The sequence below is a fragment of the Schistocerca americana genome, chromosome 1 (assembly GCF_021461395.2).
Source record: "Schistocerca americana isolate TAMUIC-IGC-003095 chromosome 1, iqSchAmer2.1, whole genome shotgun sequence".
Taxonomy (NCBI): domain Eukaryota; kingdom Metazoa; phylum Arthropoda; class Insecta; order Orthoptera; family Acrididae; genus Schistocerca; species Schistocerca americana.
This window is the reverse complement of record NC_060119.1, coordinates 719115087-719132983: the sequence shown is the minus strand read 5'-3', so window position 1 is coordinate 719132983 and position 17897 is coordinate 719115087. Positions and strand designations below refer to the sequence as shown.

The following is a 17897-nucleotide window of genomic DNA, read 5'->3' as shown; positions in this document are numbered from 1 at the left end:
AAACGTCCAAGACTCGCATGTTATGGAAGTGCAGACTGTTGAAGTACATGACTCTACGCTGACCTCTACAGCCACAGCACCTTATGAGGCTACTCTAAAGACGCTAACAATGGGTACAACTTGGAGCTGAAGCACGACGATTAACTCCATGCGTCCACCTGTATGGAAGATGGCGAACTGTATAAAACCCGTACCTCTTTTTCAACAGTCAACGTGTAAACAACAACAACGCTTAATAGGTCTTTACCCACCAGTACGATTCACTCAACATAAACCTTTCCCGTATCAAGTAACGCACTATGTCAGTCCACAGAAAGTCCGATTTCGACGCAAATGTAATATCCAAAAAAGCGAATTACAAGAAGTTCCAAAGCGTACTGGATAATCCAGTTACTGAAGAACACGGCCAGCACAGATCCTACGACATATCTGTGGAAGTAGGATACGAAGCTCAAGACAGTACAAAAACGAGAGACTACAGGTGCAGCTAAATCAAAGGTACCAAACTGGTTCGCAAATTGCGAATCTCATTTGACGTCATCTGCACAATTTATTAGTGACACATGAAAATTTGTGCCAGACCGGGACTCCGATCCGGATTTCCCGCTTAAAGCGAGCCGTCGCCTCGACCACTTGGGCTTCCCCGACCGATCCAAACCACCTTATGCCACACTGTCCACAACCCCTAATGCTCGCACATTACGTGATTTCTACACAGGGAGAGACAAGTAATTATCGTCGTTTTAGTCTCTCTAGACATGTAACACGACTGTTATTTTACAGTTACTGTACGTCATATTACAATCTCATTCATGCATGCAGGTTATTATGTGCATATTCCAAATCAGCTCGCTCGCTGTTACCACTGCAGAGAATTACCATCTAATTTAACTACGCAAGTTTATTGTAACTGGTGTCGAAAAGGGATTAAATTTGATGTGTAAAATTAAAGAATATTTGTGTGAATGTGATGATGGTCCTCGTTTTTGAGAATCTCGCAATAACATTGGCTACAGATTTATGAATTTGTCCTACCATCCATAATTCAAACTGATATAACCGCGCACTGAACTCTGTCCGAAAAGTTACCAGAGTCAAGCGTCTTCCCAATCTAGGTAGTACTCAAGAAGCATTTTAACAGTTTACGCCGTATTTACGCCACTGATACAGATAGGCGATTACAGGTGTGTAACGACATTTAAGCCACCTTAGAAGTAGTTCTGAAGCGATTGAAGAATCGAATCCACTACATGAGGTGGAAATTTCTCATTCTGATCGTCTTGAATTAACCACACTGTTAAGCAGTGAACTAGTAGCCATAATAACGTAATACAACAGGTACTAGCTACGCTATGAAAATAAACAATACCATATAAGAAGAATAAGTCGACATACATCTTTGAGTTCAACGTATACCACAGTCAAAAGCTTCTCTACGGAGGAACCAAAAAACAGTTTCAGAACAATGGAAAAATACTCATCAAGACATACTTATTTGCATATATAAATTTATGTTTAGCATAAAATGCAGATTAGTTGCATTCCATAAACAACACTTACTATAAAATAGTCCAAAATAAATTCTTTCTGAAGTGGTATCTATATTATGCTGTAGTTATTCTTTATTTATCATATTTTGTGTTACTGATATGTATTTATGTCTTCATTATTTTAGTGTTATTTTATAGGAGTTATTTATTTGCTCATTGGCTTTCCTGCAGGACAACATAAATAAAAGCACATACGGTATCAATACAGCTGCTGAAAACGTGTAGGCACATACCCCAACCCAGAACAAGCACAAAAGCGGAAAATACACAAAACAACCCCAGCCGTTTGTTATTATATTAGTAGGAACATTGCGACAAACAAATAAGTGTCGTATGCTCAGCGCATTTTCAGGACTAAGTTTGAGAGCGGCATAATGTTATGACTGTAGAGTAGTTAGTAATAAATTAACAAGTCCGGCTTATTGGAGAGTTTACTCAACGCCACACGAGGACTAATCCGCTATAGGTACCGAATGTCTTACATGACAGCCAACATTGGTATTTTTAAGTTAGTGTCGAAGCATTGCGATACTAATCTGTGACTATATTTTCATTCGTCAAATAGCGAACGGCTTACGTCCTATCAGTATTACTGCAACCGACGGAACGCTGGAGTTCAGGTTCTCGAAAAAGTATGTAGCAATATTGAGATATTCGAACACTGTGCGTCTCAATCTTTGGACGCCGCTAGTTGTACAGGTAAGACTGTCGAAACGCGTCGGCAATCTGTTGCTACATAGAGAAATTGGACCAAGCCACCAACAACCGTAATTACGCTCACTTGCGACCACTTTATATAGCAAACTGGTATAGCAAGAAACACTGTGCCGCCTGCTGAATCGCAAACATAAGAGAAATGATGTTCACATAAGAGAGCTAAACGTCATCTGAAATAACATTGTAACTGTCGGCAGTATGTCTATCCTACGAAATTTACCGACATGAGAGTGCCTTACTATGCTTATTCAAGAGTATCAGCAGAAAAACGATTCAGTCGGATGTCGTTCATAAAACTGACTAGCGCCGTGGAAACGCAGGTATAGAATGTTACTAAGCACTGGTTCTGGTGTTGTCCATAGGTCCCGAAGAGTTACCCAGATAGCAGCAGCTTATTGAGAGAAGAAAATGAAAGCGAGGATCTTTTGAAAATCCATCTACGTAAAAAATGGAAACACACACACAGAGTTAATAGTGAGAGAGAGAGAGGTGAGAAATAGTGCCCAATAGTAAAGAAGTCAGGTGTGATACAGTGAAGGTGTTCCACAAAGTGCAGGAGTAGAGGAGGCCCAGAGGGGCAGAGAACCGCGTGCGTGACGGCGTGCCTCATACACATACACCACAGGAAGAGGGGCCGAGGACAGGACAGGCAGAGGCAGAGGCAGAGGCAGAGGCAGAGGCAGAGGCAGAGGCGCGCACACTGGGGCTTACCCTCGCGGTCTGCCTTGTAATACAGCCGCCCCATGGGGCTCAGGCCTGGCCGGCTCTCTCTCACAAGATTCTCTGTGGGCAGGAAAACACACCAGCTCAGTTACCACTCCAGCTTACGTACTACTACTGTAGCTTAACTCTAGTACTAGTACTAGCAGTGGATACCCAAGCCAGGGCCTGTCCGTGGCAAGAAAGATACAAAACATTGTTAACATACTACTTAAGGATCGTTCCCCACTTTCAGCGAAACTGGGCCGTTTGACTCTACGGATATCAAACGTCTGATCTGACCCATGACATAATTATGCTGTGGCGTGTCATATCGTAGGAGCACAAACAAGTTAGAGCAAAACACTGACAATGCCGTTTGCGCTTCTGTGTTATTTTTTGGAATTTAAGTTGCGTTCACAAACTGATATGAAGCGTAGCCCCAGGTCTACGTTGTGTTTGAAGGTACCAGTTTGCTTCAGAGTTGGTTAAGCAAATGAAAGGGACATCACGCGAAGAAATCGACTAATTATTGCTACGGCGCTATTTTACGAATAGTGGTGAGATCATAGGTCAAACCAGACAGTTAGTATCAGTAGGTTCAGTATTTGTGTGGGACATTCATTTACTTGAAACAAGGAAATGTGTACATTTCTTTAGGGGAAAAGGGTTATGAGATGATCTAGCAATCATTAATTATCAAATAAAAATGGCCAAATTTTATGAAACTTAACTTTATAATTACGTACTGCAATTTTACCACCATCTTCATTACTTTGTACACTAAGTAAATTAAAAACAATGACTGTAATTTATGTGCTAGAAAAAATGTGCAACTAATTCTTTCCCATAGATCTGTTGCCTCATTTTGTGAGAAAATGATAATATGTAACACGCAATACTTATTATCATGTACGGTATGTCCATATGGACTCATCCTCATGAAATATATTAATTCAAATGGTTCTTAATTTATGGTCGAAGTAGCGTACCCGTATACTGCTGACGCCGGCAGACTAACCATCGAAGTATCAAATTTCTCTGTCACGATGTAACACAAACATTAAGTGAAACCTATTTGAGAGACTATTTAAATCCTGTCAGCAACACAACAATTCTAAAAACTATATGATGAGCGATAATAAATGACTTGTAATGAACACTAAGTACTTTACAAAAACGAGCGGAGGTACTTCGTACTTGGAAGGAAGGAAGATTATAATCTAACATCTCGACAACGACGAAGTCATTGTACATAGAGCTCAAGCTCGGATAGGCTGGGGATGGGAATAGGAAATGATCGCGTTCTTTTTGGAGAAATGATCACGGCATCGTCCTTAAAAGGTTTGTGGAAAAGACCGAGAACCTAGCTCTTGGTGGCCGCAGGCGGCTTTTGAAACCCACTCCTCTCGAAGGCGAATGCAGTGGTCTTTAATGGCTGAATAGAGATCTTGTGCAGCTGCTTCTCATTGTCATTTCCAGCCAAAACAGTTTCTTCCTTTCCACAAGTTAACACTTTTTTTTTTAAATTGTTTCTCATAACAGGTCTGGCACATTAGAACCACTGGCCTGCCAGCCATTTCACTTCAGCGTTCAGCACATTGCTTTGAATTTTTGCCCTTAGTTGTGAATCCTGTTACCAATTAGTAGCTCTTCGCTACGCGCGAACTAGTAGTCCTACAGAAAAAATCGAACAGGACTTTTTGCAGGAAATTTAATTTAGTTAAATTTTTTGTACTGGGATATATTTTCGTTGGAGGCCACAGTTTACCATTTCTTCAAGAAAAACATACAGAAGTGACTTCCAAACGCATCTTCATCCCCACACTCATCCCTCACCAGTCAGGATTTCTGTTATGTCGTTCGTGGCACTCCCTCATACCACTGTACGAAAATTTCCGACTACACAAGCTATTCCCGATATTCTACCTCTCTCGGTTTCCATTGCTCTCGCTATTACGCCACCAATATAATCGTCTATTTAGTTAACATTGTTAGTTTAAAAGTACCCGTGAGATTAATGAAAGAAAAACGACTTTTGTAACGTTACGCAAAAACCAATTACGTTGACAATTCGATCCAAACTTAAACTAAGCAATGTCATAAAGCGTGACGAATACATACGAATAATTGTTTATTTTAGGTTGTTAAAATTCACAAAATGTTCGGTAAACTTTACAAACTTAAAAGTGACGTATGTGTAAGTGTTCGGTTATGCCGGCGGCGTAGTAAGGTCATTCAATGAAGACCAAAAAAGAAGACTGAATATCGGGAATAGTTCTTTGTGTCGGAAATTCCTGTACAGTGGTGTGACGAAGTGTCACGAACAACATACTAGAAATCCTCACTGATGAGAGATGAGTGTGGGGATGAAGGTACGTCTGTAGGTCGCTTCTGTGCGTTTTTCTTGAACACCTGGAGAAGTGTGGCCTCCAACGAAAATTTATTCCAGTACAAAGTTGAACTACATTAAATTCCGTTTTGTAAAGAAAAACAGCCGTTTCTTGCTGCTATGAAAAGCGGTTTTAATTTACAAAACGAATATTTCTGTGCTTGCTGCGGACGATGGCCATGCATGCAAACTTGATATTAAATTTCCTACAAAAAGATCACGTTCATTTTTTCTGTAGGTTCAACAGTTTGCGAGTAGCGATCGAAAAAATACGAACATCTCGCACGTGATTTTTGGAGGCCAACTACAATAATGCGAGTTGCATAAAACGGTATCGGCAGGGACAGCTGAATTACCATAAATAATCACAGTTTATACACAAGTCCTCCTTATTAAAATGGAGCGTGTTTTTCTGCGCTGCGTAAACTAACACACATTTAATTACGTTAACACTTATTTGTCACTATTAAATTTGCGTATAATATTAACAGATAGATTTTCTAATTATTTGATTACTTGCCACTTACCTGCAACAACATTACAATTTACCTTAACCACTGAACGGTGTGTTCGCAAGAAGAGGAGACCATCGTACAAAAAGTGGAAAAATAATAGACTAAAATGAGATGACAGGGTGAGACATTCAAGTTAAAGAAAAAACTAACTATAACCAAAAAGCGGGTGTACTGCTAAGAATAACAGAGGACTCTAAGAGTACAATACATTTGATGGAAAGTAGAACTAAAAAAGGAAAGGAAGATGTTTAAGTGACACTTACGATAAAGAATCAAATTGGGAGTAGTTTGCTAGAAGGCGTTGCCTGGTGCAGCAGTGCGAAAGTTGATAGGATTCCACTACTTGGCACACTAAGAAGTTGTCCGTTGCCCGTTGATAGTCAAATAAAGGATACGGCCACTTTTGTGAGTATCACGTGTTCCGAACTTCATCGCGAAGGCTAGTTGGCCGTCACTAGCAGAGTTGGTTCTACTTGAGTGTTTGTGAATTTCAACATTAAACTTTCAAATGAGAAGTTATCATGCCTTGTCGAACATGAGTGCACATTTCTCATAGCCTGTGTGTAGGCGGAGCTACGTAAAGAAGCGTCACAGTTCAACTTTCAGTAACATGTGACATAAATCTGCAAGTGAATAGTCGACTATTAGCACAAGCAAACAATGCAGTTCGATGAAATACCGAATGGATTAACGGAACAGTCTGTCTTTTGTTTAGGCGAAAGCATTGGTTGTCTTTTAGATAGTCGATCGCTGGGTTCTGTAAGGTCGACGGATGTATGAATAACTGCCATTCTCTGTAACGGTAAAATCAATAACCACGGGGAAGAGATTAGAACTATTTGTAGGACAATTTAATAAATCGGTGGCCTGTATGGTATACCGCATGCAGAATTCGTGATGCTATAGCCTCAAAATCTATATTTTTGTTAGACATGTAGGTAACAGCAGCATGCGGAAACAGAAAAAGTAATTGTTAAGTTTATCATTTTTGCCATCCTGTACAGAAAAGGAAATTCATTTAAGAATTGCCCACGGTCTAACGTTTGAAATATTTTTAATGTAATACTCGTATTCTGTGCTGCCCTGGACTGAGAAGCTATTTAGATGGGAAAAAGTAGCCCGGTCGCTGTTACTCACTATTCTTTAATTTTAGACATAAACATTGTGCTGTTTTGTAACAATAATGTGTGTTCGCATCAACGTCCAGTAACTGCGCTGACATGAATACTTGGATGGATGAGTTCTGTTCCGCTACTGTTAACTCAGTTTCTTGGAATTGGTGTATACGTGGAAGTGATTCCGATAGCGTTGCTGGGATGTACACTGTCTTGACTGGTTTTGACCAATCGATTAAGTGGGTCGTGCATCATTAGCCATCAACCTTTTAGATGCACTACCCATGGTATTTTCGTATTTTTTAATGTGGTGATTAAATTTCTTACTCATTCAAAGACAAAAAGAGACGCACCACAAAGCAGTAATCCGAATGGGACGGAAATCAGTAGATGTGATGTACACGAACTGACAAACAAATGATTATAATTTCAGAAAAAATTAGATGATTTATTCAAGAGAAAGAGCTTCATAAAATGAACAAATCAATAACGTGTTGGTCCACCACTGGGCCCTATGCAAGCAGTTATTCGACTTGGTATCGGCCGGCCGTAGTGGCCGAGCGGTTCTAGGCGCTTCAGTCTGGAACCGCGCGACCGCTACGGTCGCAGGTTCGAATCCTGCCTCGGGAATGAACGTGTGTGATGTCTTTAGGTTAGTTTGGTTTAAGTAGGTGTAAGTTCTAGGGGACTGATGATCTCAGATGTTAAGTCCCATAGTGCTCAGAACCATTTGAACCATTTTTGACTTAGTATTGATTGATGGAGTTGTTTAATTTCCTCTTGAGGGATATCGTGCCAAATTCTGTCCAACTGGCACGCTTGTTGGAGGACCCTATCCAGAATGCTCCAAATGCTGTCAGTTGTGGAGGGAGCCAGCGACCTTACTGGCCAAGGGACGGTTTCACGAGCATGAAGGCAAGCAGTAGAAACTCTCGCCGTGTGCAGGCGGGCAATACCTAGCTGAAATGTAAGCCAAGGATGGCTTGCCATTGAAGGCAGCAAAACGGGTCGTAGAATATCGTCGACCCTGTGCTGTAAAGGTGCCACGGCCGACATCCGAAGAGGTCCTGGTACGAAAAGAAGTGGCATTCCAGGTCATCACTCCTGGTTGTCAGGCCGTAAGGCGAGCGACAGACAGGTTGGTATCCCACCGCTGTCTGGGGCGTCTCCAGACACGTCTTCGGCCTGGAATCTCACTGAGTAGAGTAGAACTGTCTGCAGTGATGAGTCCCGCTTCGAACTGAGCACTGATAACCAGCGACGACGTTTCTGGAGACGCCTCGGGATACCAACCTGTCTGTCGCTCGCCTTACGGCCCGACAACCAGGACTGATGGTCTGGTGTGGCATTACTTCTCATAGCAGAACTCATTTTGTTGGGATCCGCGGCCCGTGTGTACGCCATGGCGAACGAGGCTGCCGGATCTCTCCCCAATTGAGAACTTTTGAAGCATTATGGGCAACCCGACGTGGAGTTTGACTATCTAACGCGCCAACTGGATAAAATTTGGCACATTATCCCGCAGGAGTACATCCAAAAACTCTTATCAATCAACGCTAAGCCAAATGACTCCTTCCATAAGCGACAGAGCTGGACCAGCACATTATTGACTTGCTCAAATTATAAAGATCTTTCTCCTGAAAAAAATCATCCCATTTTTACTGAAACTCTAATCATTTGTTTGTCTGTACATGTACACCGCATTTACCGATTTCCGTTCCATTCCGGTAAATTTTTCGCGATGCGTCGTTTCTTTGTCTTAAGAGTTGATTCCTCTATGGAAAGTTACCTGTGGGTTGTTCGGTTAATCCTATCCGCGAGTAATCCGACTGCCAATTATTAGAAGTTGCAGGCCTTCTAAGCGGTACGACTATCGTTAGATAGTGTCACTGCTCAGAGTGAATATTTTATTTTCATGTCCATGGTGAAATGTCCTCTCCGCCCTGCTTCAGCACTATTTCGCGTAAAATTTTTTAGTTTGCTTTTTCGGGTACGCACTCCGTACATACGCCGTAGTTGGCAAGTAATATTTTGCACTAAAATTCTGTTACAGATCTTCCTAAAAGAACTGTTCTGTTGCAAAGCTGTCATTGTGGTTAAATCATCAACGCCCCTGAATGTTGATCTGTTCACTTTATGACCCCACGACACTCGCATTTCATTTCATATGCTTTATGTACGAAGAATATTATACCGAAAGTGTTATGAACCGGTTCCATTTTCCCACACCGCTGTGATCCTGACTGCCCTCCTTTTGCCAGTTTCGTTTGACAAATGACAAATTGGAAGTACGTACTACTGCGCCCTCCTTGGTGATGTGCTTACAACTTACAGATAATAACGTCGAACTTCTCCAATGAGCCCCTTGGCTGACAAACGTTAGCGATTTCACCAACATGATGCACTACCCTATTGACGATTATCGCACCTATTACTTAACATAGAACGTTTGTTGTTACCATATTGGAGCAGGCTCTTCTTCCTGACACGAGCTACAGATGATGGAAAACTCTAGTTACCACGTGCCTTTTATTACCCCATTCTCCCTCACACCTTATTTCTTGAGTGTTCTGGCACCGTTGCGGAGTTAGGACCACTGCAGTAGTGTGTAACGACAATCTGCAACGGAAGTTATATACTACAGCGGTGTTATTTTTAACTGACAACGAGTCTTAAGATAATGACGTATTGAGAAGAACCCTGAAGCAAGGCTGCTTTAACTAGTCCTGGAGTTGTTTGTGACGTGGCGGATACGCACCAGGAAACGGGCCGGCGACGACGTGGGCTCCCCAGCGCAGCGACCATAAAGCAGCTCGCTGTTCACTTTTAACGCCTGCCCGCGCCCCGCTCGCTTTCTTGTCGTATATTTGACCGTCGCGGCAGGAAGGCCGTTATGTATAATGGATTAACTCCGAGCTGCTGAACTGCCATCCGGTCGGGGCTCGAGGCCGCCGGTGCCACAGCTCGAGGAACGCGGCTGGTGTGGGCCTGAAGAGGAGAGGACAGGTGTGCCCAACTTCCAGTCCCCTGTTTGATGCTGAGGCGGCGCTCTCCGCTCTGAATGCACGCTCTTGATGTCTTGCCGCGAGGCCGAGTTATGACCGGTCTTAATAACGTGTACTGTAAGCACTCCTGGACAGTGTTGAAAATCTCTTAAACAGACGACAAGCTTATCGCAAATAACACTGATGCGGTCGGTGTTTATCCAGTCCTTGTATACACAATAAAGGCGAATAACACACTTTTACGTTAACGTATCACATAGTAGCAAAAGTCTTGCCAGAGGGACTGCCTTCTGGTAACTCACGACGTTTATCCTAGTCGGACAGGGATTGGCAAGTATCATATTGCAGACAATACTTAGCCGTTTCCGATACCTGCCTTGCTATAAAGCGTAGATAACTTTTGCAAGTGAAAACTGCAAAATAAGAAAAAAAAACTGGTCACTTGAAAAGCAGTTAACATCCTCGTGAGGTCCTGAAAATACCAAAAATCTTTTTATTTTATCATAAACAACTTTCATATTCGTGATGCACATTACGCTTAGATGCTGCTGCAGTTCCGTGACGCATCTATAGTTGAATTCTTCACATCTGTCTTGCAAGTGATAAGCTGGTAATCACAGTGTCAGAGTCCATCGACAGTTAAAGGTATCAAGCAGCACACAACGTCAGTCATATTTTTCCGTCCGTATGCCATGGACGTTGGTGACGTTTGCGAGGCGCTCCTCCGGACAGTTAAAGGGCTGGAGTAGTCGATATGCTGACGCGGACATCACAGGAAGTGCCATAACCTGATTTCCCAAGATCTTCACTCAGTTGAAGAGGAACCAAAACGAGCGAACATGTGTCTGTTTATCCGTGGGTACTCCACCGTTCCTGAGAAAATAACCATCGAAGTTTTCGACGTATTTTAGATGCATTTTGGCGAGTAATAAGCCCACGCCAGCTCGTAGCGAACTCGCTAGCCTTCCGGCCTCTCAAATGGTTCAAATGGCTCTGAGCACTATGGGACTTAACTGCTGTGGTCATCAGTCCCCTAGAACTTTGAACTACTTAAACCTAACTAACCTAAGGACATCACACAACACCCAGTCATCACGAGGCACAGAAAATCCCTGACCCCGCCGGGAATCGAACCCGGGAACCCTGGCGCGGGAAGCGAGAACGCTACCGCACGACTCCGGCCTCTCACTTTTGCGTCCTGTGTTCGAGCAAGTTTATTGTTTTTATTTATTTTATTTTTCATGTATGTACCCATGTCCGTATAAGATTTCTACATGAGTGTTTCTTATCGAGTTGGAGGATACAAGGGCCTTGCATTAATTGTAAAATTACAGTAGATTTCACAGTAAGTATTATACACTCATAAGCGTGTATTATATTTTCAGGGGTTACGATCTTTTCAAATTCTCATATTCTTGTATTTTACTTTTATATGAATTCTTAGTTCTTAGATATTATTTTTATGTTTTTTCTTCACGAAGATTTCGTGCATTCCCCTGATGATATCCACTGTAGAAACATTCTAAGCGTAGAAATTTGGAACACCAAGAGCGAACGCAGGTTTGCCACAGCGAGATTTCTTCGTTTGAATCTCACTCGGGAAAGAAGTCGTTAACACTGCTCAAGATTCCATACTTTCACGGCGTTGGTGGTAATCTACGAACTGAGGTATATAAATGAAAAATAAAAGTAATATTCGGGTTTAGATCAAGGGACGCGAAAGTGTGAAGACTCGACGCTAGAACTGTACCACTGCTTCCGTTGAAGGCACGTGGGATACCTGGAAAACTCTGGCAGTTGTTTTCTCAGCCGGACGGTGCGGCCGAGCGGTTCTAGGCGCTACAGTCTGGAACTGCGCGACCGCTACGGTCGCAGGTTCTAATCCTGCCTCGGGCATGGATGTGTGTGATGTCCTTAGGTTAGTCAGGTTTAAGTAGTTCTAAGTTCTAGGGGAGTGATGACCTCAGAAGTAAAGTCCCATAGTGCTCAGAGCCATTTGAAAGTTTTCTCAGAACGGGCCAAATATCTACGTATAAGCAGACACACACATTCGCTTATTTTGACTCGTCTTCCAGCGAAGGGAGTTGCTAGGACAGCGGGTTAAGGCACTTTCTGTGTTCTCGTGGTGAGCTGGGCCCACACCGCAGCCGTGTGGTCTGCTGTAATACAGGCTAATTATAAGGTATATTAAACTTTTAACAAATCCATACAGGTAAATAGCTAAACATAATGAAACAAAACTCTTAAGTTTTATGTAACGTGGAGCCGACACGTTAGTTGGGAGAACAGCCAACTAGGACGTCACCGACCGTAGTTGATGAAAACAGTAGAGAAAGCATTTCGTATGATAGAATTTGCCCTACGCTAGTCGGTACTGAGTGTGCAGAGAGCTTTCCGTGACAAGTTTCACGCTACTTCAAATGTTTGTAGCAGCACAGTGAAATGTTAGAAAAAATTCGAGGGTGATAGTTGTTCGTGGGATGTAGAACTCTGCGGCCGACAGGCGTGACGTCGGGCCGGGTGAAGCGAAGTAACACTGCGAAATCCCACAGGGTCTAGCTATCGAGCTGGCGCAGAACTGAGTATTTCTCGGCTAGAGGCTGCGTAAGATCATTCGGAAGCGTTTAACCGTGAAGCCATACAAATTGCTACTTCTGTAAGCCATAAGCCATGATGAGAAACTGCGCCATCTGCAGCTATGCAATGATACGGAGAAACATCTTGAAAATGTCGACTTCTCACGTAAATTAATATACATTCATCCTTCGAGAAACGTGAACCGACAAAAGACCTGGAAGACTTGCGACAGTATATCGCAGCCGTTACTGTTTCAGTCACTCCTGATATTCTTTGTGGATATCGGTAGAAATGGAGTACCGATAATATGTTTGTCTTGTTACGAATGGTCCACAGATAAAACTTTTATGAATATTATTAAAAAATGACAGATGTTGTCTTTCACGTACTCTATCGTTTGTTAGCTTGTTCTTCGCCATTTATCTGTAGAGATTTCTTGAAACATTTCACGGACTTTATAATTACCCTGTATAACAGACCGTCGTCTGTAGTGCGGCGGGCTGCACTCATGTCTCCAGCACGACGGGACAGGCGAGCCAGCGTGCGAGGCGCAGGTTGGATGGGCTGAAACCTGCACAGTACACGACTGTACTCGTGGTAGAGGTTGACACCATCACCTGGGAGAAAATTCTTGTTTTCATTAATTCCGTGACGGAGTATCCAATGCATCTGGCCCAGGTACAGCCGTCGCGATGAAATGAGCTGTGACCTTGTGGTTGCCCGTAGTGTGCGCGAATTACATTTGAGTGGCCAGTGACAGTAACGGGATTAATTGCCACACCGAGTTAATAAGTACACCAAGGTGACTGCACTGCGCGCTCGTCTTATGGCCTCTGTCTTTAGCGCAGTTGTTCGTCGGAGCACGAAGCAATATACTTCTGTAGGTGCGCTGCGAATTACTGCAATAATCAGCAGGGCGCACGGAGTGTGTGTCGTGTACTCACCGCCGTTGATCATCTGGCCGTCCTGCAGCTGGATGGCGACGCCGAAGCCGCCCAGCTTCACGGGTGCAGAGTTCTCCTTCGTGGCGAGCAGGACGCAGTGCGGCTTGATATCCCTGTGGATGATGTCGTTCTCGTGGCAGTAGCGCAGCGCCTCCAGGATCTGGCGCATGTAGTGGCTGCGAACAGGCGGCGCCGGCTGTAGTCGGCATTACTCATCATACCGTCTTCACGGTTGCTCGAAATCAAAATCTGGATCACATTCGCGGACGCATTATAGGAAAAAATATATTGAAAACGGTGGTACTAGATAATGACTAAAGCGATTAAAAGATGAGTACAGTTATGTATTGTTCACTGCTAAAAAAAAAAAAAAAAAAAAAAAAAAAAAAAAAAAATTTTTTTTGCCAGCGAATTAGCTGTCTTTACGTATCGCTCTTTACTGATTTTCCCCCCTTTGTCTTTTTTTCCTCTCACCTCTTCTGACCTAATAAAAACCCAAAATTACAGTATGTCTCTGTTCCATCTGTGTTCGTTGGAAGCCCTTTTTCTCCTGCTTTTCCTCCGGATTCGTAATGCCGCTAGCACGCTGCAATTGTAGCCACGTATTATGGTCAGGCACGCTAGCGAATTCAGTGCCCCTTTCTGTTTTTCTGCCTTTAAACCGAGGCACAGTTTCGGAACAAGAGAAGAAACGAACAGAGGCCAGCGCTGAGCAGAGCGCAAATAACTGCATTTTTTCCTCCACACTGTGGACAATCGAAAAGATGAAACGGACCACCACCTTGCTTCCTGAGGTCTCTGACGCAATTATTTCTGGGATAAGCTACCACGGGCAGAGTGTAAAACTACTAGACATCTGAGTTTTTAGACAGACTGCACTTTTTCCCCACAAACATTGAATCGCAGGATATGTTTCATCGATCTACCCTGGGCGATCTCTTGCCAGTTCCACCACGTACCTGGTGCCTTTAGACCTTCTGTCAACTTATCCATTCATTCGCTTATAGATCTCCCTGCTGACTGCTTTCCAAATGGCGCCGTGCTTTCAATTATTTTTGGACACACACGTTCGTCTTATTTACTATTTGAACAAATTCGCCGCGGATACTGAAGTTGATTAGCCGGAACTTCAATATCCGTCATATTTACGTTTATTCTCTGTTTGTGGAGTCTCCTCCGTTCTCTGATGGCTGAAACTGGGACTGGTCGATTGAATTTGCTTGAATTTGTATTTCAAACGTAAGAACGCGTTCAAGGTCAGATAGGTTTCATCCGACCCGAATTGCAGCACACACAAGGATTTTAGTAAGGTGGCCACAGAACAACTTATTCTCATCTTCTGAACTGGCTTTTCCTTACATTTCTTTACGTCGCTGCATCCAAATATGTGACTTCTCACATTTATTTATATCTGTCTTTGGGAAATATCAGTTCCAGCACGTACTGCCAGTATTTTTCTATCACCACATACTCAGCATTCTCCGAGCCGGGCAGCCATTGTTCTTATAACATGTGTATGAACCTGGTCTCTTCGTTTCCAATTCCTGGTAACAGGTTAGCGCTTGTTTTTATTTTCAGGTAGACTCCTACATAATTTCTCTAATTTGGGCACAAACTAAGACATTCGCCCTTCCGTCTAAGCTTACTGATACTGTCTTAAACAAGATATTTGACAAAATGCTGGTGGTATTTCTATGGTGCGTAAAAGTGTCCAGTGACTTGTGATTCTAATCTGTGAGACATTTAAATGAAGTTCTATAAATCATAAAATCTTCTCTGAAATACTTAGGCGTCCAGCGCTTTTTGGCTCCAGCCCTGTGTGTGTTTTGGTATGTTTTCTATATGTTTAAACAGAAAAGAAGGAGCTCCGAATTAAGTTTATAAATTTTTTCACAAATCTGTTTCGGGACAATAATTTCTTAGTAGTACGTCGTATTCATTGGAAATCACATTTTCATTCGCAAATTATTTCCGGTTTGTACTTCATCCACTTGAGAAAAAGACCTGGTGGACACAGTCTGTACACGTTTAACACGTTCGGCTTGCGGGGCTGTCGTCTGCTAATTGCTGTTTATTGTGTCTGTGGGTATTTTATCACTAGGCGCTCAACAGGTTAACTGTTATTTGTGACGACTATAATGACACAAGTAACTTCGGATGACAAAGTAGATCACCGATACTGTTCACATTATCCATATTGTACGGTAATGCCTTTGTAACGTATTATGTTAACACCGCTTATAGTTTCACAAGTGACCCATGTGACATTTGACAATAGGATTTGATATCTGGAGGTCGGGAATATCTTAGTAGTAAATGGGTGTCATTGGTGGTCGCTAGATAAATGATTCCCACTATTTTTTAAAATATAAATGCTACGGGTCCCACCATGAACATCATCATGACGAACAACATACTATAGTAAGATATAGCTACCTCCCCCCCCCCCTTTCCCCTTACTGTTGTTCTTAGTGATGGCGCTGTACTATGTAACGATCATACCTTTTTGAAGCTGAAAAGGTCTTCTTGACAATATAAACACGTTTAAAAATTTAGGTTTTCGCTTTATTGGACGACATGAATGCGCTCAATTATATCTCGTTCAAGCCATGGACTTTGCTCAGTTACATGCACAAACAAACCGGATACTAAGCGCACAGGTTTTCAACTAGGACGCTGTCCTAGAAGGAAACAAAGTGTTGGGATTCTCTGGTTTAGACCAACGACTTACGAGACTTCCTTTGGTTTTCAGGGAAATGTAACTATTAATATCCTACCACATTTTCTCAATTCAGAATTGTTATCCTTGAATTAGTTAATTGGAATTTAGCAGAAAACGAATGAGCTACACTATGGACCGGTTGTAATGTGTACACTCCAGCAGAAATACCGACAAAATGCGTATCTTGTGTCTAGTGGAACACACAGCGATTGGTTGTACTGGAGTATTTTACTACGAAACAGCTAAAATCTCTGACTGAATCTGCTAGTCACGAAACGTGTTTTTTAGTATTGACATGTACTCAAGTCCTCCACGACGACTTATCTGAGAACATAACTAGAACTTCTCATGTGACACAATACTATGCAATACCGAGCCGAGTAAAAACCGCAGAAAAAAGTCTTATGACGACTTTATTCACTCAAAATCGGTTACGTGTTCACAAGAAGTGTACTGTATTAACATGTTTCGACTAACTTTTATTGCATGGTGTTAAAATGGAAGATATGCTAGACAATTGATCAAAATAAAATTGTTCACTTAGCAGTAAAGGTTCTCGAATATTTATGGACGTCGGCTCTTAAACAGTACGGTTAGCTTTTAAGTTACGAATTCTTACCTGGCGACCGCCTCGCTGTAGACGAAACCCGCCATGGCTCGACGGACGACCTCGAAGCACAGGTCCGATCCGTCCATGCTGGAACACAAGCACATGCTGTGTTACGACAAATGTAAGCACTAGTATTGCTGATGATGACTCTGCATCACATTTCATTTCATTGCCAACAGGAATGCTCTTAGCGGGTACCTGATTCTCCTTAACAACAACAACAAAGAAGACTGTACTCGCTGCTGCCGTTCCTCAGTTTCTTGTACTCGGGGCACCAATAAAAAGTAGACAATACGCTTTCTCTGCAGTTGATACCTTAGAATAATTTGCTCAGTATGAAATATAGCGCCGACTAAAGGCTGGTTGTATGCTGCCGCCGGCCGGAGTGACCGTGCGGTTCTAGGCGCTGCAGTCTGGAGCCGAACGACCGCTACGGTCGCAGGTTTGAATCCTGCCTCGGGCTTGGATGTGTGTGACGTCCTTAGGTTAGTCAGGTTTAAGTAGTTCTAAGTTCTAGGGGACTGATGACCTCAGATGTTAAGTCCCATAGTGCTCAGAGCCATTTGTATGCTGCCAGTGTCCTAATAAAGTCTCTGTCAACAGGTGACGACTCATAGTGTAAAAACTGAAATACGAGAGACTAAATGAAATTACGGTACCTAACAGTGATGCTGGTATTGTGATACAGTTCGTCCAAAAGTAGCATCCTCCACCATGTACTCTAGACTGGCTTGGGGAGTTCATATGAAGGGATCAGTCTCAGACACTTCAATAGAGTGAACTACACAACAGATTGCAACACACTTGGTCAATTTATTGTAATAATAGTGTTCGTGAAACTGAATTCCGGAGACGCCGATGATGGTGTAAGTTTTATTTGTAAAGAAGAAAACAATTCGCGACTCTGCTCCTTTAAAGACCTAATTCCCACCTTTAAAGACCTAATTCTCAGTCGTTCACCAAACATGCGAAAATGCATCATGGACTGAAAGATAAACTGTTTCCATCCAAACCAAATCCATTGACTCATCGACATTATCTCAAGGAGTGT

The 17897-nt window shown here is 42.6% G+C and overlaps 1 protein-coding gene across 1 annotated transcript in view; it reads right to left on the bottom strand.

Annotated features, from left to right (window-relative positions):
• LOC124593828 (peripheral plasma membrane protein CASK-like) overlaps positions 1-17897 on the bottom strand; it is a 703051-nt gene that overhangs the window by 532954 nt on the left and 152200 nt on the right. The window contains exons 4-6 of the mRNA XM_047132179.1: positions 16856-16933; positions 13515-13690; positions 2979-3050 (exon numbers count right to left, since the gene is read on the bottom strand). Coding sequence (XP_046988135.1) covers positions 2979-3050; positions 13515-13690; positions 16856-16933 — 326 coding nt within the window. The remainder of the gene's footprint in view (positions 1-2978; positions 3051-13514; positions 13691-16855; positions 16934-17897) is intronic.